Source organism: Procambarus clarkii, chromosome 70, assembly GCF_040958095.1.
Source record: "Procambarus clarkii isolate CNS0578487 chromosome 70, FALCON_Pclarkii_2.0, whole genome shotgun sequence".
Taxonomy (NCBI): domain Eukaryota; kingdom Metazoa; phylum Arthropoda; class Malacostraca; order Decapoda; family Cambaridae; genus Procambarus; species Procambarus clarkii.
The window spans coordinates 20,681,520-20,706,438 of record NC_091219.1 but is presented as its reverse complement, the minus strand read 5'-3'; the positions used below and the strand labels follow the sequence as shown (position 1 = coordinate 20,706,438).

The 24,919-nt window shown below is 45.9% G+C and overlaps 1 protein-coding gene across 1 annotated transcript in view; it reads right to left on the bottom strand.

Moving 5' to 3' along the window:
* Positions 1 to 3,839: 3,839 nt before the first annotated feature.
* LOC123775305 (nucleoporin NUP35-like) overlaps positions 3,840 to 24,919 on the bottom strand; it is a 70,992-nt gene continuing 49,912 nt past the window's right edge. The window contains 2 exon segments of the mRNA XM_069311625.1: positions 3,840 to 8,266; positions 23,907 to 24,047. Coding sequence (XP_069167726.1) covers positions 8,189 to 8,266; positions 23,907 to 24,047 — 219 coding nt within the window. The 3' untranslated portion in view covers positions 3,840 to 8,188.

Sequence of the window (24,919 nt, the reverse complement as noted above, 5' to 3'; positions counted from 1 at the left end):
ATGGGATAACTGGGATCTATCAGTTGATTTTGTAAATGCGCCCAAGAAAGATAGTGTGCACACTACATTATTAAAACAGTTAACACTGAAAAGCATCACTGAAAGTACTCAGAGTATGGGTAACGATGTGTATCAGTGCTATACCGACGGCTCTGTAGAAGAAGGTGGACGATGTACCGGATGAGCATGTAACATATTTGAACAATCTTCTCTCGTACATACAGCAATGAAGCGCGTCAATGACTGGGCAAGTACTACTCAAACCGAACTTGCAGGCATATACCTTGCCACTGAATTTTTAAAAGAAAGGCAGTGGACTTACATACTGTGACTCGCAGAGTGCACTCCTGGCATTGAACGCACATAGTAGTGACACCCAGAAAACAGTCAGTGATATTCGAATGAATGTTTTAGCTGCCAAAGAAAACAGATTTGAGATTAAATTCCTATGGATACCATCACATGTTGGCATCTCAAGGCATGACACTGTTGATATGCTTGCTAAGACAGCCTGCAGAAAACCAGTGGTAGAAATTGATATGGGTGTTTCATTAGCAGTGACGAAGAGAATACTTAAACAAATATCTAATGAAAATCTCACCGACCTAACAAATTCTCAAAGACCTGAAAGTTGTAGCATTAAGTATTATGATAGATATCGTGAGGAGACATCCACATATGGGACTAATAGAACAAGAACCCGGCAATGTGATGTTATAGTGGCCAGAATATGCCTGGGATATAGATGTATCTGGCAGCTTTCTCAAAACCCAAATGTCGCGTACACGATGTGTCAACTTTGTGAAAGAGAAAACATGCACTCTCTTGAACATTATATTGTAGAATGTCCCATACTGACTGACTTTTGCCCTCCTGGGCTAAGGTATGCTGAACTCTGTAATTACTATATGAGTACTGGAACACTTGATATATTGGACTTGTATCCAAGATTGACCATGTAATATATCAATCATACAATGTATATAAATGATGTAACTATATAACCTGAGCTTGTAAAAGCACCTTCATCACCTTCAGTGATTAAGTGCTTAATTGCACACTAGTTTCTTTATCAGCTATCTCACCCTGCCAGAGTAAATGAGACAAATGTATGTGAATGCATGTGTGTGTGTATATATGTATGTATATGTGTGTGTGTATGTATATGTATGGGTATAAAGTATATATGGAAGCTGATCAGAATTACATTTCACCTTTGTGAATGTACATTAATGACACTATGTAAAAGACACATCAAACACTTTATGTAGGGCATACGTAAATCTGTGTATCTATGTATTTACGTATGTAGGTTAGCTTAGCATTTTAAAAGCACCGAATCACCTTCTGTGGTTGAGTGTTCAATAAACCCTTGAACTATATGTTTAACACTTCTCTAACCCTGTCCATGGAGGACAGAAGAAAATGTATATATGCTGGTTAGCATTGTAAATGTGTGGCCACGTCTGTGGTAGAAAATAATAATAATAAAAAAAAAATAACAATTCGAGGGGGAAGGAACTATCAGGGGAAAGCACCAAGCCATTACAACTATACTGTATAGCACTTGGAAGGGCCCATAAGGAATTGGGATGGAACGGGGGAAAGGAATGGTGCCCAACCACTTGGACTGTCGGGGATCGAGGTATTAAGCACAAAGGGATCCTCATAATCTGTATGGTGCAAATATGCTAGCTCAAAATGACGGGAAACTAACAGTGAGAGTATTCTACGGGGCAAATAGAGCAACAGTTATTTTTAGTTTGTTCATTTATTAAATACCCCATATCCATTCCGTGGAGGTTATAATATTAAATGTTACAGACATATAATAAACATATATTGGCTCAGGAACTGAACCCCAAATTCATTTAGCTGTTACAATCTAGTTAAGAATTAGTGCCCCATTAACCCTTCCTGCCCTGGAAGTAAGTTATTGTTAAAAGAAGACACTAAGCTGGGAAGACTATTTAGCACCGTCTGCGTCCCGGAATATTCAAAAGATTTGGGTCTTTGGAGGACAGGCTGTACACCAGACACTACAAACCTCGCACCACAGCAGCAGCCCGTCCTCCAAACAAAAACCCAAAGTCCATTCCATGCACCCACCAAACCCGGTTTATAAAATTAAAACGGTTTACACATGACAACTGATGACGTCTGAACACTTCCGGAACAAGTGCTTCACTGACGAATTTCGTTCGAGCCACAATGTTGTAAATGCTTCGCCCGCGTACTACAAATACAAATAATCATCAACTGAACCTAAACACCTAACCTAACCAGTGCCTAAACATGTACAATATGGCAATATAAAATAATAATAATTTATATTTGAGAAAATTCCCATTTTGAATGAACATCATGTTAAAATTCATGAATGCGTCTTTGGGGTTGACCGCTGGTTGGAATGAACTTGGTCTGAGGATGGGTTGAGAGCAGATAGCCAATCCTAGTCTTGTTCAAGCTCCCTGCCCTCAAACCTCATCCAAGCTCTGCTCCATTCCTTCCCCCATTACACTCCAAATCCTTGATCCCTTCCAATACAGTCGTAATGGCTTGGCGCTCTCTTCCCGTTCTCATTATAGCTCTTCACTCTTGCCTTCCTTTGAGCTCTCTACTCCAGCCTTTATGAAGGTCTCTGCTACAGGCCTCAATCTTCGGCTACTTTCTACACTATGGCCTACCCGACTCTGGCAACAAAGAAAGTAGAGTCGACTCCACTAAAAGCACATAACACGCATCCTCATCTCATCCCATCATATGCCATGCCGTTTTTAACATCCAACTGCACTAAATAAACATAAAACTATCATTCTCAATGTGTTGCCCAAAATTGTATTACATGTCCCTTTGACGGTACAGTATAGGTCTCCATGCTTGGATAGAGTAGTCCACTTTTTTGTTGGGCACTTGATATTTTTTTCCTTTGAGCATTTTAAATTTTTTGTTGGACGTTTTGGTTTTATTTTGTCAAGCATTTTAGAATTTTCGTTGAGCGTTTTGTATTTTTTTTTTGGGTGTCTTGAAATGTTTTGTTGGGCATTTTGAATTTTTTTGTTCGCCGTTTAGGATTTTTTGGGGGGGATGGGGGGGAGGCATTTGGCACTTTTTTGGTGGAACATTTGTTTGGCATTTCCCATTTTTCTGTTGTAACTCAGTATTTCACTTTTACTTGTGGTTGTAGTTTTATTAGGTGTGTGTGAGCATGTTAATTAAGGAGTATGAGGGAATGGAGAGAGCACCATTTGATAATGGTAAGACTTGCTGCCTTTATGATGCAGGGAACCAGGCAGCTAATCTAGACCTGTATACTACTGTAGTAGGCAACTTAATAGATTCAATGTGTGCTCACACCCACCCACTCTAATCAATCAACAATCTCCACCATTCACATACAACCACCCACTGTTCTCCAGACAACACAAACTGCCAAAAATAAACAAAAACAAATCTATGAAAATCTATATGGTATACCTCCCCCTCCCCCTTCCTCCCAGAGAAAAACAAATTGAATTAAACCCTCACCTTTAGGAGTACATTGATGAAATTTTCTGTACAGTACAATGTAACCAAAGCATTCACATTTTAAACAGCTTTTAAGATCTAAACCAATTGCAGAAAATTGGCTTGCGAAAAAATTACTAGTTCTTGCAATGCAAAATTATTACGGCAGCTTGAACATACCCAGAATTAGTATTCTTGTGTAGATAATTGGTTATCCTGGAGAAATATTGCAAGAAAGTAGCTTTCTTTTCTGATCTTGCATGTTACATTCTTACACAAGATTTTTTATTTAAATTACACATCTGATGACTAGGTAGTATTTAAAAACGACATTAATAAAAGCATGTTTATTTTTGTAGGTCATTTAGGAAAAGTAAAAGGTAAACCACTGCACGTAGCAGCATACAATACTCTTTGTAGATGGCCAACAATAGGCATTACAGTTCTGTAACATGTGTGAAGTAAACAGAATGGTGCTCAAATTTTTAGTCTATTTTGATATTGAAAATATGCGCACGCACGCATGAGCGAGTGTTTTTGAAATACAAAGATATAGTATTATAACTGCATCAATGAGCACTAATCATGAATTTCAATACATATGAACATAAAACCTTTATTAAAAATTATTATTTTTTGTATTTACTATATAGTCCCAATAAATCATTTACTGTAGACAAACTAATAAAAATTACCTATCCAGTTAACATGTGTAGAAATTGGTGTGTTCAACCTGTAATGTTGCATGAAATTTAAATTTTTTTTAAATTTTGCCCCGAGGGGCGAGTTTATTGGGCAGCGCCACTCATCTTGTGAGTGAACATATCGCCATAGCAGAATGTACAACACTCCCCAATAGGAAGAAAACCCGCTGGGTTGTTCATCCTGTCACTTGTACCCAGACACAGCTGGGACTTGCTTAACTGTCTCAAGTGAACAGCTCCTCAAACAAGAAGATTAACATTTATCAGCCCTTAAAAGCTTACGTTATCTTGCGGGTGCAAAATGGGGAAATCTTTTAAGAACAGTATCTACATTTGACAAAAAGTGTTTTCCTAACTCAATGTGGGGTTTATTATTCTACAGTTATTCCTAATGTCTCTCAGGTGTTCACATTCACGTAGATAGTGGTCAAGGCGGTGTCCATCACTCTCACCACAGATTCTGCAACTTCGCTGATCAACTGTTGTTTCCATTCCAAATCTCCATGGATATTTGTATCCAAGACGGATTCTCGCTATTACAGATTCTCTCCCTCGTCGTCCTCCTCTTTGGCCATACTGATTGGGATTGCCAGCTGCAACCATGTTGTACCATCGTACAGATTCACTGGTTTGTACCTCTATCCTCCTTTCCTCAGTTACCTTGTCACGGTGATGTTGCCTGATAATACCTCTAATTTGTAGTTGAGTCTTGGGTATGAAGTATTCAATATGGTCTCCTTCAGCGCCTTCAGCAGCCAGCACATCTGCTCGTTCATTCCCACATATTCCAACATGGGAGGGGATCCACAGAAACTTGATGACTCTTCCCTGGTTGGTAAGTACTCTCACAGCTCTCTTGATTTCAGCGACTATTGCAAGATTTTCTGCCTGATTTTTACTTAGGCTTTGCAGTGCTGCTTTTGAATCGGTGCAAATCACTGCACCATTAGTGTTCCGTTCAAGAAACCTTAACGCCATAACAATGGCAGTTAGCTCTGCTTGCGTTGAAGAGGCATAGTTCTCAATACGTGCTTTTTCTTCATTTCTGCGTTGGAAGGTATTATCCTTGATTACCTGTATGCTGCACCAGCCCTGCCACTGATAGGATTAGATGACCCGTCAGTGTAGATTTGATCTAATTCATCTCCGGCTTCTTTATAAATGTCCTCGAGATACTTGTGCCTCATTTCTTGTGGTATCATGTTGGATTTTTTCATTGCCATTTCATTGATGATGATCTTGCACGAGTCATCCTCCCAGGGAGGTAACCTCTATCCATTGTGGAGGTGTTGGTCATCAGATGTACTGTGTGCGGTGTTGTTGCTGGTGAGTGTGTGTTCACTGGTGGTGTTGTATGTGGTGTTGCTGGTGAGTGTGTGTTCACTGGTGGTGTTGTATGTGGTGTTGCACCACCGTCATGTGCTGGTGGTACTGTTTGTATGGGTGCCAGTGGTCAATGGTGTTGTGTTCACTGGTGGTGGTGTGTTCACTGGTGGTGCTGTGTTCACTGGTGGTGGTGTGTTCACTGGTGGTGGTGTGTTCACTGGGGGTGGTGTGTTCACTGGGGGTGGTGTGTTCACTGGGTCAACGGTAGCACTGAGTTTGCTGTTATGTGCCGTGGCTCGTGTTGCATCCTCATGCACCAAGTTGCAACCTGCTGAACTCGCCTGAGGCAACGTCAGGCCCTGCAGAATGTGAAGTATGTCCTCCTGGGTCTTCTGGATTGTACATAGGGTATTCTCAAGTTTATTTTGCTTGCTTATTAGTTCTTGCATGAGTGGGTGATTTTTTATTATGTGGGTAATCATTGCTTCGATATCGGGCGGCATTGTTTTATCTGGACCCAGTGAGGTGTTGACTGGTGAGTGGGGAGGGGGAGTGGTAGGGTGGGGGGAAGGGAGGGTCGCCTGAGAGGCGGAAGGGCTGGTTGACTGGGAGGCGTTAGGGGGTATGGGGAATGAGGCAGGAATGGTGTTGTTGGGTGAGGTAGGGTTGGGGTTAGTGAGGGAGATAAGGTTGGGGTTAGTGAGTGGGGTTGAGGTAAGTTGGTTTGTGAGAGAAATGGGATCTGGTTGGGCCTGTGCGGGGTGGTGGTGGGTCACTCCACCACTACCCCAGGCTGGTGTCTGCCTACTGGAGGCTGGACCCTGGCTTGCTGTGGTACTGTTCACGGAGCCATTCCCGCCCCTGTTTACTGGTCCACCTGCTGTCTGCGTCGGCGTCCTTCTCAAGCCCTGCCAGTCAGGCCTCCTGCTGCAATATCTGTTCCAGGCATGGTGGGCCTGCTTGCAGTTGACACATTTAGGTATTACCCCGCCACCCCCACCCTGTTTAAGCTTGTCCAGACACTGCTTGGTGTCGTGAGAGCCACTGCAACACCCACACCTAATTGGGCGATCACATTGCCACGTTCTGTGATCCCACCGTTGACAGTTGCCACGTAAGGACGGGCTGCCAATATACCTCTCCACTTTGCACGCCCTCATGCCTGGCATTTTAATGACTTGGGGCAGCTCTCCCTTCCACATAGCAATTGCTTGATTTTTGAACAGTCCCCCTGGTCCAGTGTTGCTGCTCGACCCAAACAATCTCTTTATTGTCCTTGAGATATTCCACGTCAACATGAATGCTATAGTTCTTAATTATAATTTTAGTTTGTCTTGTCTGTTGGTTTGCTTCTAACAGTTTGACATTCTTACCTTGATACTCGAGGCTGTTCTCTGTGAAGAACTTCAGGGCTCTGTGCCCCTGCACCCGTGCACTAACATTGCCACCTACACACCTGCTGTCTATACGATAAACTTCTCTGTGGGCGCGGGCGGCCTCAATAATCCATCTGAACTTCTCTGATGCTGTCATTACCCCTGCAGGGAAGATTAGGGTGTGCCACTCACTGTCTTCGTCGTGTCGTCGTCGTCGTTGTTGTTGTTGTTGTTGCTGCTGCTCACCCTGTCGCCGTAACTTATCCCGTTTCTTGCTACTTTTACTTTGGACTAGGTTGAAACCTTCATCGTCTGTTGTAGTCTCCTGTATCAGTACTGTTGGAGGGCCCAGGGCTGGGATCCCGACCGGAGGGCCCCGGGTGTGGACCATCACCCATGGGCCCCTGGCAGGGATGGGGGCTGTTATGGTTCCCGGGTACACCAGCCATGGTCACTTGTTCTTGTTGTCTCAAAGTCTTACTTCTCGTGTCAACAACCATCTATTTGCTGCGGCTCACTTCATGTGTTGTTGGGTGGTATGTCTTCAACACTGCACTCTGCCCTACGTACACACACATGTACATATAGACACCTACAAGGCACAAGGTTTACACTCACACGTAGTGTAGGGGCACTCTATGGTGTGCCCTGGCAGTCTCTTGTGTAAACACACTAGTCGCGCACACAGACCACGACCTTGGGTAGGGAGGGCACAAAGGCTATTTTTCACGCGCGTGGAGCCCCAGGCTTCAGGTACCGCGAGGCGGCCCAAACTACCTCACAACTCTCCCCTCAGCAGGCCTCGATATTGCCACATTAACAATTGCTGCCTTAATTTCTGGCCAATCCACACGTCTAGGGCCTACCACAGTTGGTAGGAGGGGCGGTGCACACTTAGTGCCTCTGTAGCTGACCTACTTGGCGCACTGAAGACTAGACCTTAGGCCTAGGCCTATGTCAAACAGGAGGATGGATACATCCTGCCTGCTCCTCCTCTAGCTTGAGGACAACTGGTGTTGCATGAAGATCCTTGGCAAACATTCTGGAGCATGATATTTAATGTTCCTTCAGGTGGTTTAATGCTAAAAAAATTCTTTAACATTGCACTGTAAGTTTTCACATGAATTGTACTATTACATACATCATAATATCAAAGCATTAATAAAATTTGAGTTGTAGAAGATAAGAGATACACTGGACAACAAGGTAGGATGCAATGTCTCTGCAACAAGATGGAAAAACAAAAAAAGGAAAAAATAGAAAAAGGAATTCCAATTACATTCCCAGTATGTGCTGCATTGCTCGAGAAACCAAGCTGTTGTTCTTCTTTCGTGTGTTGACTTTGGGTATCACCTGCAAAACAAATCATATCAATTTTCATTATGGCAAGATGTAAGGTTATGGTCCAATGCTACAACTGCAGGTTGAATATTCAGGGCTTCAAAATCATATTAAACTACAGTACTAAAAGTAATCTGTTTTGTACAGAGTGGTGTTCATTAAGGAAAATAAGTAGCCATGCATCAGGAAATTAACCCTCCATTAATCCTTGCATCAGGAAATTTAGGAAGGTACCAATCTGTCTTACCTGGTATATCGAGACAAAAACCAAACTATTTTTATACACACTCGAGGATAAATAATGATTAAACGACTTGAGTTTTGTTTGTACTTCGAGCTCTCACTTCCAACACTATCTTAAACCTTAGTCTATTAGTTTTCTCTGTAGTAACATGACCCACAAATTCTTTTTATAACCTGGGTAGATATGAAATGGCACTCAATCAACACTCCCTGTCCAGGAATTAAGTATTTATTAAAAGATGATGCCAAGCTGGGAATATTATCTAGCACTGTACATAATACTACATATTGTATTTAAAAGGCGATATTCGAAAGGTACTAAATATCGCTCAATGTTAATACGAGAACAAAGGAAAACAAGGCAAGTGATATCAAAGGTAACCATAGATTCTATTGAGGGCCATGAAACACCTAAGGCACATTAGGAAAGCAAGCTATACATATGTTCATTCTGAAAATCAGGACATTCTATAAGGAGGTGCATAACTAAGTGGGACAATGCAGTTCATATACTAAGGAGTAAGATGGTGTTCCATTAACACTTTTCCTATCTCGTGACACATAATGCATCGCCAATTTTTCTCCCAAGTCCTATCTTGTGACACTATTCGAGCCTAACAATAAAATATTTGTATAAAATTCATTTTTTATCCGATTGACTTTGGGATAGTTTCAAAATGAGTGCCTTTAAATTGCGCACAATTTGATACCAAAATGAAAGATGTAACATGAAAATTTATGTCAGAACACTGGAAAGATAAATAATTTTGTGATGATGAGCATCTAAACTTAAAATATTTGTTAAAATTTCAGATATGACTATTATTATGGGAATAGTTATAAAATACGCGCCTTTATATTACAAACAATTTGATACCAAAATGAAAGAGGCAAGACGAAAATTGATGTTATCAAACTGAACAAGTATACAAGTTAGGCGGCTGTGTGCAAATTGGTGCTCATTCATATGTAACTTTAGGCTTTGCTGTGGGAAGTCATGCCGGGCTTTTGGACATGTGCATATACACCTGCAGGGAATTTAATTCCGAACACAATGATACCAAAACAAACGACATAGCACAAGAATTAGGGCGAGAAAACTGAAACGAGTATACACATTTTACCAATTTTGTGCGCTCACAGGTAACTTTTGCCGACTTTAGGCTTTGCTGTGGGGTCACGCCAGGCTTTTTGGACATAATATGCATATACACCTGTAGGGAATTCTATTGCAAACACAATGATACCAAAACGAACGATGTAGCACGAGAATTAAGGTGAGAAAACTGAAGAGTTTACACATTTCGGTGTCGCCGAGCGCTCGCCCGCACGCCGGGAGCATGACCTCTAAGTTTGTGGCATGCATGCCGGGAGTGCGAAACCTCTGTTTAAACGAGACTATTGTGAAAAAAATCCTAATACTGTTGTTGAGAAAACCAGCGTTGAATGTAATGAAACGCCATCTTCTGGGTGAGTCCCGGAGGCTCCCCGGAGCTATCCCAGGCTGATATGCTAATGTCAGACTTTGGCATCAGTCATGTGTATGGAGTTCTTAGGCCTACCGGGGACCACGGCCAGAACCGGGCCCCCTCAGAGAGGCAAGGGGAGCAATGGCCTATAGAAGCCCCCGTGTTGTTGGAAGCATTCTATGTCTGCCATCGACTGGAACAGGCACCCAGAAAAGTAAGCGCCTCAAAACAAACCCCTATTCTGGTTAAAATTGCTAACAAAAACCGAACTAGTGGATAGAACTCCCCAACCGAAAACAAGCAAACTAGTGTGACGTCGCACACCGCCGCGCTGCTGTCTGCGCAGCTCCCCCGCGCCGGCTACCCACACCTCAGTTCTTGAGGCTGGATGTCAAAAACGCGAAAAACCGCCGACCGGAGGGAGGGAGGGATGCCGGGGAGCTTCTGGGATTCACCCAGAAAATGGCGTTTCATTACATTCAACGCTGGTTTTCTGGGGGGAGCCCCGTCGGCTCCCCGGAGCTAGCTACCCACAGACAGAAAAAAGAGGGACTTACCCGGGAGGCGGTCGTCGCTCACTCCTCAACTCGAAGCCAAGACAACTGGCTGCAACCGCCGACCCAAAGCAACACAGGCCCGATGAGGCCCAGGGACATTCACAAGGTAACGAGCAGCCAGGACCCTGTTCGACCGCCAAAATCCCCGCGCCCGAATATTAGACCAAGACATATTCCCAAAGACAGCAGCAAGAGCCGCGAACTTACGAACGTCATGGGCACGGGGATAGACCGCAGGCTGGCTGGACTTAATAACCCTGCGGACGACCTGAGAGACCCGAACCCGCGAACAGGGAAGAAGGGAAACCGGATCAACCCACAGCGCATCCCCGGACACGCAAGCTGTGGCGCGCAAATAACGGCGAAGCGCCGCAACCAGACACAAAACATGATGCACCCTCGGCCTGACCAACCAAGCATCAACCACCCATGGACCCCTCCGGAACGCAGCAGTCTCATTCTTCGCCAGAAAAGAAGGAGACGGCTGCAAACGAACAAAACAATCACCACGACCAAAAGAGCAGAAACCCCTGCTCCGGAGAAGAGCATGAAGCTCCCCTACCCGACCCCCAGAGGCCAAAGCCAACAAGAAAGTGCCTTGGAAAAACAATCCTGGACCGAAGGGGCCACAACGAAACGAGGAGACGAAAGGAAAGCGAGCACTCTGTCCAAAGACCAGGACGGCTCAGGCGACGCATGAGCAGGCCGGAGGTGAAACAATGCACGAGACAGCTTGCGAAACGGCGCAGATGTACCATCGATACCGAAAGCAAACTGAAGCGGCTCCGCCAGCGCCGCACGATACGAGGCGACAGTGTTAGGCATAAGATGACGGTCCTGAAACAACCACGAGAGGAAGGACAAGACCACCCGAACAGACAAGGAACTAACACGACGAAGACGCAAAAAGAAACGGAAGGACCGCCAGGAAACTTCATACTGCCGCCGAGAAGAAGCCCTCAGGTGGGACACCAACAAGGAGGCCACCTGACCACCATAGAGATGATGATAGACTCGAGTCAAAAAAACCATACGCAAAGACTCGAGGAGAAGATCGAACCAGCCACGTGACGTACCGGCCTGATCTGCTGAAAGAGGCGGAGCCACGGGAAAACCCTCGGGTTCGGACACCGAGCAACCAGCGCCTGAAACCAAGGCTGGGCCGGCCACCAAGGGGCCAGAAGGACAGCTCTCCCCTGGTAAGTCTCTAAGCGAGTCAGGACCTGGAGCAACAGCCGAACCGGGGGAAAGAGGTACAGGAACCCCCACCTCGACCAGTCTAGCCGAAAGGCATCGACCCCGACGGCCTCGCGATCGGGGAAGGGCGCCGCATAAACGGGAAGACGCCGCGACCACGCCGATGCGAAGAGGTCCACTTCGGGGTGCCCGAACGTCTGGCAAAGCCAACGGAAGGACTCGTCGTCGACCGTCCACTCCGTGGAGAGGGGAACGAAGCGAGACAGGGCGTCGGCCAAGATGTTGGACACGCCCCGTATGTGAACCGCCAGGAGAGCCAAACCCCAAGAACTCAGCAGACGAGTCACCCGAATCCTCCCCAGAGCAAACCACACTGCTGCGAACTCCCGCACCGTGCTGTGAGCTCGACGGAAGGACGGATCCCACTTCCCTTGGCCGGCCTGGTGAGCACTGGTCACAAAACCCCAGCCGAGAGACGACGCATCCGTGTACACATCGAGCGAGGGCTCGGGTAGGCACCAAGGCACTGAACCCCGAAAAATCCGAAGAGGAAGCCGGTGACGCAGCAACCGACGCAAGACCCCCGGGGGTCAAACTCTGCGATCGCGAGAGAGGCGGAAGGGGGAACCCCGAAGGAACCAGAACAGCCGTCGAAGCCAAACCCGAGCCGGCGGGTAGACCACCATCGCGAAGTTCAGGCTCCCGCACAGCCCCTCGAGCAACCGCCGGGTGACCCGAGGGCCCTCCAGAAACAGACGAAGGTGGGATCGCAGCCGCAGGAGAGACTCCGGAGGGAGAGACAAGGAGGCGGTTCGAGAGTCCCAAACGAGACCCAGCCAAGTCCGAACCTGAGAGGGGAACCAGATGGGACTTCCTCCAGTTCACCAAGAACCCGAACTCGGCGAGCTGGGAAAGAACCAAATCCCTGGCTAGCAAGCAAGCTGACTGGCTGGGAGCCCAAACCAGCCAGTCGTCGAGGTAGGCCAACACCCGAACACCTAGGAGACGCAAACGAGCCACCACAACCCGTGTAAGGCTCGTGAACACGCGAGGTGCCAGGTTCAACCCGAACGGGAGACAACGAAAGTGGTAACTCAGACGCCCCACAACAAAACCGAGCCAGTCCCTGAACCGCGGATGAATCGGGACATGCCAATAAGCGTCCCGGAGGTCCAGGGACACCATCCAAGCTCCCGGCTCCAAGAGGAGCCGAACCTGAGACAGCGTAGTCATCCGAAAGGAGGGGCAATGAACCCAGGGGTTCAGACAGGACAAGTCCAGAATGAACCGCAGGACCGCGCAGTCCCGTTTCGGAACCGGAAACAGATGGGAACCCCATCTGAGGGACGACGTCGTTTCGACGACGCCCAAGCGTACCCACTCCAAGACGACTCGACAGAGCGCAGGGGAAGAAACCTGCCCTGCCAGCCCCGACCGCCCAAAGGGGGGAGGGGCCACCCAACGCCACCGCAGGCCGCGAGACACGACCTGAAAGGCCCACGAATCGTGGGACCAGGCGCGGGCGAACAGTGCAAGCCGCCCCCCCATCGCCCCGTCAAGGGGGCAAACCGCGAAAGGGCCGGCGACCCTTACGAGACCCAGAACCCCGCACAGCGCGAACACCGCGCCGACCAGACGAGGGAGGGTCCGCAGGAGGAGCCAACTCCGAACCTGACACCAGAGGCCTACCAAGACGAGAGGAACCCCGAGCCCTGGCACGACCTTTCCGGGAAGACCCACCCCGGGACCCCCGGAAAACCAACAAGTCCGACATCGGACGACAAGCCGCCGACGCAGCCTGAATAAACTGCGCCACGGCCGACTCCTCAAACAGAAGATGACAAAAAGGTGAAGAACGCCTAAGAGCCAGAGCCCAAGCAGATTCCACGGAGGAACCCAGCACCGCCTGCCGACACGCGAGACGGGAAGCATAAAACAGGGAAACCGGAAAAGCCGGAAAAGCTGGAGGAAGGGGGGCCCACTGGTCAGAACCTGAAGCTTCGGCCGGGAGACAAGACTCGAATGCCTCTGCCGCCCCCCCCGGAAGGGGCACCCCCCGAAGCTGCCCGAGTCTCGAGATCAAGTAACCCCTGCTCCGACCCTGAAACCCTCAGGCGCTTCGGGGTCGAAAGCAAGGGGGGGGGGGGACCAGAACGAACAGAAGGGGAAGGATGAGGAGGTGCGGACTGAACCTAGGATCGAAGCGACCCCCACCCCCAAGTCCGGGTCTCGAAAAGCAAAGCGGGGCAGCCCCGGGGCATCCGGGGGAGCAACCAACCGAGCGCGGTGCAACAGACGAAACCTAGACTGCAACGCACGCGCCGCCTGTACCCGAATAGAATCAGAGGATTAGGTAAATTGAGTCACAAGCAAGCAGCAACACTCACAGGACTCAGGGTCGAAAGTATCACCGACCCAACAGGCAGCGTGGCAGAGGCAAAAACAATGAGGGTCACCCTGAGACAAGGGGACCGAGCAACCCTCAAACTCGCACACAGCGAGTGGGGACTCCGGGGTCACATCCATCGGACCCACGCGCCCCCTAGGGGATTCCCAGGGTCCTGAGCGTTTACTTTAAGAGGACTCGCGCTCAGGTAGTTGTGAGATTTTTTTCTACGCCTATCTCTCTTAGGAGGTGGACTACAAGTTTAAAGTCTGCTCACGGCAGTTAAGCATGAGTCCAATAGAAAAAGGAAAAGCGGGAGCAAACCGCCAGGCCTCCACCACTAGAGGTGAAAACCTGTCCACAATAGGTCGCTGGCTCCTCCTAGTTAAACAGGACGTTAAAACTAATAAAGGGTAATCGACCGGTTCTCACAATCAAATATTTATATTTGATGTGGCGCTATGAATTGGAATTTGAATTCCCAAGAACAGCCGTCGTATCAAGATCATATCAACATTTAATAATATGCAGAAATATGGTGGAATAATATGGTTGAAGGGTTGACATCAAAGACCGTTTTCTATAACATAACAATTTATTAATAACAAGAGACTAACTACTACATTACCGAGTTTACGTTACGTTAATGTCCATCCAGTGGCACGATAACAAACAGCTAAATAGCAACCCTTGCTGTGAGGCTGCATACTGAACTAACCTGAACACAGGTGTGCCCACTGATGACACAATATTGCAAATCAAAGAAAAATATCACAGACTAAGTTACACCACAGCGAATGGCTACGTTATTGTACATCAAGTGGCATTTGCAACACAGCTATTCAACAGCCCCTCAAAAAGTGACAGCAGGCTCCATCTTGCTGACACTTCGGGATGACAACATGAACTAACTGAACAAATGAAGGATATCCACTGAAGACACAAGCATGCAATCAATAGTGTCTCGGTTTCCCTGACAGCTACTATAATCACAAGCTTAGGGGTCCTCCCGCCCCCCAGGAGAGACCCACGTAACTAGGCGGGTAGTCCAACAGTGACTCCCCCTATCACAACTCAGTGTGAACACTCTTTGCAACTCCCTACAAGAAGTTGCACTGTTGTAAACAGTAACAAAGACAGGCAAGGCAGGATTCTGGGACACAGCTCCACAAATCCCTAGATGACTCTACTCTCGTCACCAGACGACAACCAAAAGAAATTGCCTTAAGTGATTAATTACGCTAATTGACTGATCGCAGCAGTCAGCAACAAAGTACTCCGGTAATCACAAACAATTGTCTCACACTAGACAACAACATGATGATACTCTACATTAATCATTAACCCTTGTCTCTCTCTTGTTAACAATAACTCAAACTTATATTACATCACACTTGACTCCTTGCAAGTATTCAGCGAGTAATTCTCAATTAAGGTCAAACGGACCACTAATTACATCCCCATTGAGTTACGTTAACTAAGCCTACCCTAACTTGGTAGCTTCTCAACAGTCTGTCAAAAAATTACTAGCGAGTGTTAATTACCCTAATTAATTCCCTAATTAATTCTGAGCAATTAATTAACTGTCACCAGGACCGATAATTAATCATCCATAAATACGTCTCACTCCGCACTGCCTAAGCAGGTCTCATCAAACACTGTGAATTCACGGGAAAGGAGTAAATTACCCTAATTAACAAGATGTGCCACTAATCCACTGTCCTCAGACAGGATATGATTAATACAACGATTTATGCTAGCTCCATGACCTCGCTTTACCGAGTAATCGGAGCTCTCCAATGTTAATTACTCCACTAATTAACCTGAGCCACTAATTGCTATACCCCTGAAAGGTAATTAGTCTCGAGCAAATTACGTTAACACAAATACTGACAGCCTCTGACAGATCCTCTCCCACTACGTGAATTCATGATGAGAAGGCTAATTACATAATTAGCTAGAGTGGTCAATTAGTTGTCACATGGACGATTAATTGCTCCCGAGACGTATCTCACTCAAGCTCAACACTGTTTTCTCTCATAACAGCCCTCACTCACTCCACAATAAGTGTGCACCCCTTATCCAGTTAATTACCCCTTACTTAATTAACTCACTGAATCCTCAAGTCCTCAACACAACTTAAAGAAACAAAGTAACCCCAGCGTTACATAGGTCACACTACAATGGCATGCAACATCATTAAAGCATTGCCCACATATGGTTGTGGCTACTGCAACTCGCTAATTACTGTGCCCACACAATAATAACACACGGTTGTGCAACACACAAGAGTATACCAATATTACTGCCCCCCCCCCTCTTTTTTCTTGCACCGTTGCAAAGGACTACTGTGAACACACACTTACCTCAGCAAGGCAATTAACCCATCAATTGCCTGCTCTCATTAAGCACTGTGAATTTTCCTGAATAATCCTAGAGGTCCCTTAAACCTTCAACACAGTTCCTGGGGCAATAATATCGTATAAACTGATAACAACACTGCACCAACCTGCAACATAATGATGCCGTCAGCATACCCCACATGCTAATGACATTAGGCAATCAGTCAGCCATCACATCTACTGACTTACCACACAACACAGTACATAAACATGCAAATGAACACATAGAAATGGCATTCACATAATCAATGAAAATTATATCATCAGGTAAATGTAACTAACTACACAGACCTCAGGGCCCCCACTGACATCCCTGCAACCTGGCCTGCCTACCTCTAATGATTATAATTTTACATGCTGTACTCTATGGCATTAATCCAGTCTGAACGATTATATAGAATCGACAGGCTGGATCACTTATATGGTAAATCTCTACACTGACCAGTTACATACTCTAGTCAGTCTATACACATATATACATTATGATACTACAGTGTGGTCCCGTGTATAACATCTATCTCCAGGTACCGCCCTATCAATCACCTGGACCCTACTGACAGCTGTCACTCAGCTGCTTCTCTAGCCTGGCGAGGCTCTGAGACAACTCTTACCGTGAATTTCCACCGGTATTCATCACACTGTACTCAATGATAATAGTACTCACGTCTTTCTCATTTCCCAGGTCACTACCACACTAGCTGTCAACACTTGGCTTGCTTGCTCCTCATGCGTCGACAAGATGTGGCCCTAGGCTGTCCCAGGAAAGTGGCCAAGGCATGTGGCCACCGCGTGGCCCACAGCGCCCCTCCCGAGCTGAGAGGGGAGAGGGGGTGGTAGTAGCCGGCACGCGGGCCGAGCCGGGCCGAGCGGCTGGGTGGCCTGGGGGTGGCCACGGGTAGCGCATGACGTCATAGCACCCCACCCGGTTGAGCTGGTGCGCGGGGTGGGGTGGGGTGGGGTTTGGCCACGCGGGTGGCCTGGGTGGGTGGCCCCCCCGAGCAGCTGGCCAAGGTGGGCGGCCTGGGGTGGCCGCGCACATGGGTGCCTCGGGCTGGCAGGCTGCCGCCCACAGGAGTACACACGCAGATGGGGAATCACTAACAACCCCATCAAACCAGAGCCTGCCTTGCTCTACACTGGGGTGACAATGGCCGGCGGCGTCCCCCACACTGACGCAGCCTGGCGGAATACAAAAATCCAACAGGGGCCTGTAATATCACACTCACTTACACTGCCCAACACCAATTGTCCATTGCCACTAGACAGGATGCTCAGACCCGAGGGATGAGGGATCAATCTGATACACCATGAGGCTCTGCCATCTGCCTCATGGGTTAACACTGCAACTGTCTCTTAGTTTGTCACATCGGCCCCAATTTCACGCAAATTTGGGCCTAGACACAACCCCTGATGGCAGGAGTGCCATACTCAATGAGTAATTTGGACGACAGAAGCGATTAACGGGGAGGTGGAGGTGGCCGGCCTGCCACCTCCACCAGTCACTTCTTCCTCTACTTGCCGCCCAATTCAAACTGCCTCTATGGCGGGCAGGGAAACTCAAATGCCCATACCTCCTCCCTACTTTGTCTTGACCAATCAGCTTGGAGCCGGCACGGCTCCCTCGTGCCGCTCCCAATCACAGCTCTTCGCGCCAAAACTCGGCTTGGAGCACACATGCCTAACCCAATCACAGGCTCACTCACCCTCGAGCATCCCGTGACGTCACAAGGAGGGGGAGGCCTAAAAGACAGTGGCGTGATGTCTCCCATGTGGGGGGGGGGGGGCAACGGTCACTTCACTCTCCCCCCCACCCCTAACGGTTTTAGTCAAGTACCCTCTCCTACCACTTCACTCTTATTTCACAGAAACATGCAAATCTCTGTAATTCTCTCTACAGAGCAATCACAGACTTCTGACTACTCCCAAATGATAGTCCATAACATAAGCTTTCATTCAACACCCCACAAGTATATGTTATTTTGAAAGCTTCAGTTTCTAGAGTGACTAGCCTAATCTAGAAACTATTAAAACTAGCTGAGGGAATCTAGATCCCTCACAGTAGTCCCAGGCAGGGTGCTGCAAACCGGCACCCAAAACTACCAAGCAAACTTCTAAAGCTGAACCCCAGGGACGTGTACACTCACGGAGACCTAGCAAGGGGCGCCACCGAGGAGAACAGTGGAAGGGCAAAAACAAACTGAATAAAATGACAGATGCCCCCACCAGGCAAAACCAAAAAGAAAAACAAAACCCCGCAAGAGGACAGCAAACCCCAAGGAACAGAGCCGGCCGCGATGTCGGGAAATACAAGCTGAGCAGCACCCTGCGCCCCTACCAGTGCAAACTGCCTCTTACCTGCCGGTAACAAGGGAGAACAGAACACCCAAGAGCCCAACAGGCGGCCGAAAAACCGAAAGGTAAAACGGACCAGCAGAGGCAGACCCCGAGGAGCCTGTGGAAGGTGGCTCCAACCTAGGCGCATGCAGCCCGAGTACTGAAGATAACTCCTGGCTCTCGCACCCACAAAACCAACACCACACGCAAAGCACAGTGCAGTAGCGACACCGGAGCCAGAGCACACTACCATCGCCTATAGCATCAGCCTCAAGAACTGAGGTGTGGGTAGCCGGCGCGGGGGGTCTGGGGCTCCCCCTTCCCCCTCCCGGGGAGGGGGGAGCCGCGCAGACAGCGGCGCGGCGGTATGTGACGTCACACTAGTTTGCTTGTTTTCGGTTGGGGAGTTTAATCCACTAGTTCAGTTTTTGGTAGCAATTTTAACCAGAATAGGGGTTTGTTTTGAGGCGCTTACCTTTCTGGGTGCCTGTTCCGGTCGATGGCAGACATAGAATGCTTCCAACCACACGGGGGCTTCTATAGGCCATTGCTCCCCTTGCCTCTCTGAGGGGGCCCAGTTCTGGCCGTGGTCCCCGGTAGGCCTAAGAACACCATACACATGACTGATGCCAAAGTCTGACATTAGCATATCAGCCTGGGATAGCTCCGGGGAGCCTCCGGGGCTCCCCCCAGAAAAAAACGACATTCTTTAATCTTTAATACAAAATACAGCTAATATTGTTGCTGTTCTTGTACAAACGAATTAACCTATACTAACATAAATGATTTAGTTTTATTTACCCATACCAATAATATCAGACTTGTGGCATTTTCCTGGACAAAAAAACGAGAAATGATTGCCACACCACAAGAAAATATACTATTAAAATATCAATAATCACTTAAAACTCCAGTCTAGCGTTACAATCAATAAGTCTTTATGACTGGATCAAATAAAATAGAGCAAATCAATGCCTCCCCACCTTTGTCCATAAATGGACCGAAAATTAAACCGGCTTCAAGTGGTGTCACTAGACCGGTGGAGGAGGGTGGATGCCATCCTGAATTTACATCCACTCCCATGAGGACGCACAATAAGCAGTACCGCCAATACTCGCAATCCCGAGCCATCTTTACGTAAATATACTGCTGCAACATCATTATTGGAGTACCTCGTTTCCGGTTTACTAAAATTATTTACTTGTTTACAGGGCCTTAAAATATAAGTAGAACAAATCGGTCACGATGTGAGTGAACACCCAAAATAGGCTAAGCCTCTCATAAGAATCTAAATATGTCATCCAATATCCATTATTTGGACATTATTTGCATTAGTCACATTGAATACTTCCGGCAGATCTTCTGTGGCAACCTGAAGAAATTAGTAGCAACTACTTGGTGCAACACGTGATGCGCATAGACGCCATGAACACATGACCACGAATCTGGCTAGCCACGCACGTGTTCTACTCCAATAACAATGTGAAGTCTACTAGTCAGAAAGGCTTTTAATTATTCATACTAATCCAATTAGAATAACCTATTAAGACTAAGTACAAATTTTCCTGTCAATTGATAATCTTTGATTGATAGACTATAATTAATAATCCCCCTCCCCCAACTTGTGTAGGATATGACTAATGAGAGAATTCAATTTAAACACAGTCCACTACCAAAATTAATTATAAATTGGAATTCATTAAATAAATAAATTAACCAATAATTAAAATAAATAAAATCCCACGAGTCAGAATCCCCCACAACTGTATTGTGAAAATGTATTCCTTGATCACAGAAAAAAAAAAAAAAAAATTACTTTGGCTGTGGTGAAACCAGGAAATCTCTATGTCACGCATGTATGCACATGCAGGAAAAGGCAAGATGGGCATCACCACAAATGATGCAGTGAGCTTGGAGAGAACAACAACTGACCTTGACTGCCCAGATGTACCACACAAGGGGCAAAAGAACACCTCACTATTACACTTCAAGGTTCCATACCCCCATATTTCCAGCACCTATTGCAGAGGCATTGAGAGGGGGCCCATTTCCTGAAAAGAGCACCTGGCACTAGCAAGAATTATCAAATTACGGGACAGTCCAACAATCAAAATGATCTTTACTCCTCTAAGGAATTGACAGTGACGACTGTAAAGGGGTTGAGTGAACATTATCAATCTGGAGGAGAGGATAACTTTGGCCTCAAGGATGACTGCATTTAATATCCTCATGGTAGTCTTGTCCCCAGTTGCAAAATGATGTGGGAAAATGACTATGCTGGCCTTTAATTTGACATTTTTGGAGACCCGAACCAGGATCTCGCCTATGCAAGATAAGGTAGCTAGGCATTTGGCTACATCCTTACAAGGGGCCTCGATGACATGGGCCAGTCTGGATGGGGATTAAAGGTAACATATCCACAGTTAAGATATTTCTGTAAGAGTAAATCATCAGGGTGGGCGAGGTCATTGTGACATATCAAAATATTCAGGTACAGAGGGTAGATCATGGTGTGTAGCAGTGGTTGAGAGAAATGCACATGTTTGATTGTGAGGACAGCACTGAGCACCACAATTAAGAAGGGGGGGGGGGTTTAAAAGGCACATTGTAATAACCAAAGTCACTCCAAGTGATGAGATAGTAACCACTGGAGACTGGGGACTTGGAAGTCATGCCTACCAAGACGTGGCAATGGAATGGAGAGGATCAGTAGGGTGAACCAAAGATGAAGCTGAATCTGGGCCAACCAAAGCCGGAGCTATGGAGCCCGATTTTCCATCACAGTTTGCCCCATGAGCCTGAGTGAAGGAGCGAGTTCATTTACCAGACATCCAATTTTTTTAAGTTTGGGCCCCAGAGCCAAGAGTACAACATACCAGGACAGCAAGGGTGGCCGAGCGCTGGCTGGTGCAGGAAAGTATGCGTTGTCCAAACCATTGTTCCCTTTTTTCAACAGGAGTCCTACTGCACTGCACATTTTTCAACACCAATGCATAGAGCTGTCTCCCTCTAGCCCAACGCAGACACCCAAACCTATCTCCAAGAACGGCTCTTTGCATGCGATCCCCCGGACAAGTGGTCCAATGATCCAAGTGGGACCCCTACGTTGGTTTCCTTCGCATGTACAATGCCTGGAGGGACAAGAGAGGAGGCAATCCCCACCAACCCCAGAGAATCATATACAAGTCCTCCTCAACACAAAGCGAAATCCTTGAAGGGGTCCCTGCTCAACAAAGCTTCACTGCTTAAGTAACCGAGTTGCAATTAGACTTAATATTGTTTTGATTAATGCTGTTCAATGACTAATACTTGAATAAAATTAATCTAATAGGAGATGTATTGAGAACAAAGCTGACTTTGGTAGACATCTGGAACACATCCTAATATTTCCCACAATGTCAGCCGACATGTACAGTCAAGATTTTCCAAACTGAGGGTTGTTACTTTTTAAGAGTAACCTAATTTATTGTGCCCATAAATCTTTTATTTAAATTAAAATCTATTTTAACATTACATAATAAAATTTGTTGCATAATATGCATTGTATTTTTCCAATAAGATTTGCATTCTACAAATATACAATGTTTTGAGGAATATATCACTACATAGTCCTAAGAACATCAGAATAAGGGAAACTGCAGAAGGCTTATATGAGGCAGCTCCTATTTATATCCACCCAAACTCATTCACACGTATCTCTAACCTAACCTTGGAAACTCCTGAGAGTATTATATTAACAAGTAATTTGTTCCAAAAATTAATGTAATTCCCAAACCAATATTTATCCGGGTCTTTTCCGAATCTAAATTTACCCAATTTGTATTGATCGTTTAGTGTTCTATTTTGTCTAGATACATTTGCATCTTATTAATATCCCTTTGTTACATTAAAACCTTTCATCCACTTGTACACTTAACCATGTCAACTCTTACTCTTTGCCTTTCCAATACTGTAACTGTAAATTAAGTTTTCACAATCAATCGTCATATTTCTAGCCATATACTCATATTTTTCATATCTGGCCATACACAATATTTCAGACTTCTAATTCTGGGGCTCTGTACCTGTTCAAGTGAATTACGTCCATATTAATATATGGCAATCAAACCTGAACTGAATTTAGGTGCAATATACCTGTCTTTGTACAGCATTGTTCTACTAGTCTTTCCATTTACCTACAAACACAGGTATTTTACCCTGTCGTAGCTCAGTCGATTAAGGCAGTGTCTGGGATGCTCCCAGACACAGGTCCGAATCCTCGTCACGGCTCTTGTGGATTTGTTCACAGGTATGGAGTGTGCATTGAATGATTGAGCAGTCATGTGTCATGGACACATGACTGGTGCAGGAAAGGATGTAAATTCTCTCACACTGTAAATCCATCGTCTGTTACATTTAGCAATGTGAAACCAAATTTGGCTTAAACATTCTTTTCTCAAGAGTGCATTCCTTACAACGCAAAGGATTACTGTATATACAGTATTATAATTTATGAGTAAACTAATATAGTCCAGAATAATTGGGTGAACAATAAGGCCATGAATGTAACTGAAAGGCTACTTTTAAAGCCTGAACTTGCATAGTAAAAAGTTTAAGGAATGTACTGTTGTAAGGTGCCTAGTCAAGTTCAGTAAGGAAACAATTGCTCCTTTTTATTTATTTGTAATAAATTAATCAACAATAAACCCAATACTGAACCAAAAGCATGACAAATTTATTCTAAACTACAATCGACCACAATCCCAATTGTCAAACACTAGAATATTTTTCTTTGCTTCCCTCTTTCCTCCAAGAACTGAACATCCTTAAGGAAGTGGCAACACAACATCAAACTGAAGTGAGGAGACTTTCAGCCAACTCCCTTCAGCTGTCAGAAAACTTTAAAAAAAAAAAAAATCAACATGCCCACCCAGCACTTCTAAAACAGAAACCATGATAACACCTATTAAAATAGACTATGGCTATTTTTTCACAAGTATTTGCTTCAGTGTTGCCTGTTATTTGTTTTTTAATTCCACCAAATGTTTAATTTACCAAAATGCAAATGTAAGTCAACTAACATACCTCATGTTCAGCATGAGCCGTCTGATATGCCTGAGTCAGAGGCCTCATATTAGCTTTCGGAGTGCTCATTAGGTGGGAATTATCTGGAGACATCAGGCTGCTCAAGTTAGCTGACATGTTCTCTTTATCCCCAGTAATTGTCTGAAATAGTACAAGAATTACCAAGTTCACAATTTCATGAATTAAAAATTCATGTACATAACATGAAAAATGTGAATTTCTGAAAGCTCACAAAATAGATGATGCACAAGTGTAAACAGATACTGTAATTATAAAAAAAAGTAAAACTGAAAAAGATTATATTACACCATAACTAGATGGGATATGCAGTCGTCACCAGTTTGGCCCTAAATAGTTGCCCCATTTAAGTCTTGGGAGTCCAGGTTGACCTGCTCTATTTCGGTGCCAGAATTTTTGTGGGAGCCACAAGAGGCTCCCCAGAAAACAAGCATTGAATGTAATGAAATGCCAATGTCTAGGCGAGCTCCGGTGGCTCCCTGACACCCTCCCTTCCCCAGGGTGTCAGGGATGGTTTTTCCCATCATAGAACTGAGGGTGGAGCAGCCGACTGGTCTGGTCTGTCTTCCTCCCCCACCACACGAGGGAGGAGGTTGGACGAACAAGCTTGTGCTAGTTTCGTAACTTTTAGATTATGTGTTTTATATTATTGGGGAGTTCTTGTGGCAAGTTTGAAGCACTGATACTTCCTTATAAACAGCAGCAGTATGTTTTGTCTTGCTGACTTTGTGGGTGCTTCCCCCAATGGTGATGGACATTATTAAAATTCACTGACAATTTGATCAGTGCCACTACTCTATGCACCTCTTTAGAGGGGTCCAGCTTCTGGCTCATTGTCCCTGGTAGGCCTAAAAACTCTGACTGATGGCAACTAGCAGTTTGTGATCATGTCAACTAATAGCTTCAGGGAGCCACAGGGGATCCTCCAGAATAAGTGAAACAAGCCAGGAATACTGCTTAGCACCATCAGTGTCAGGATATTAAAATTATCCTAA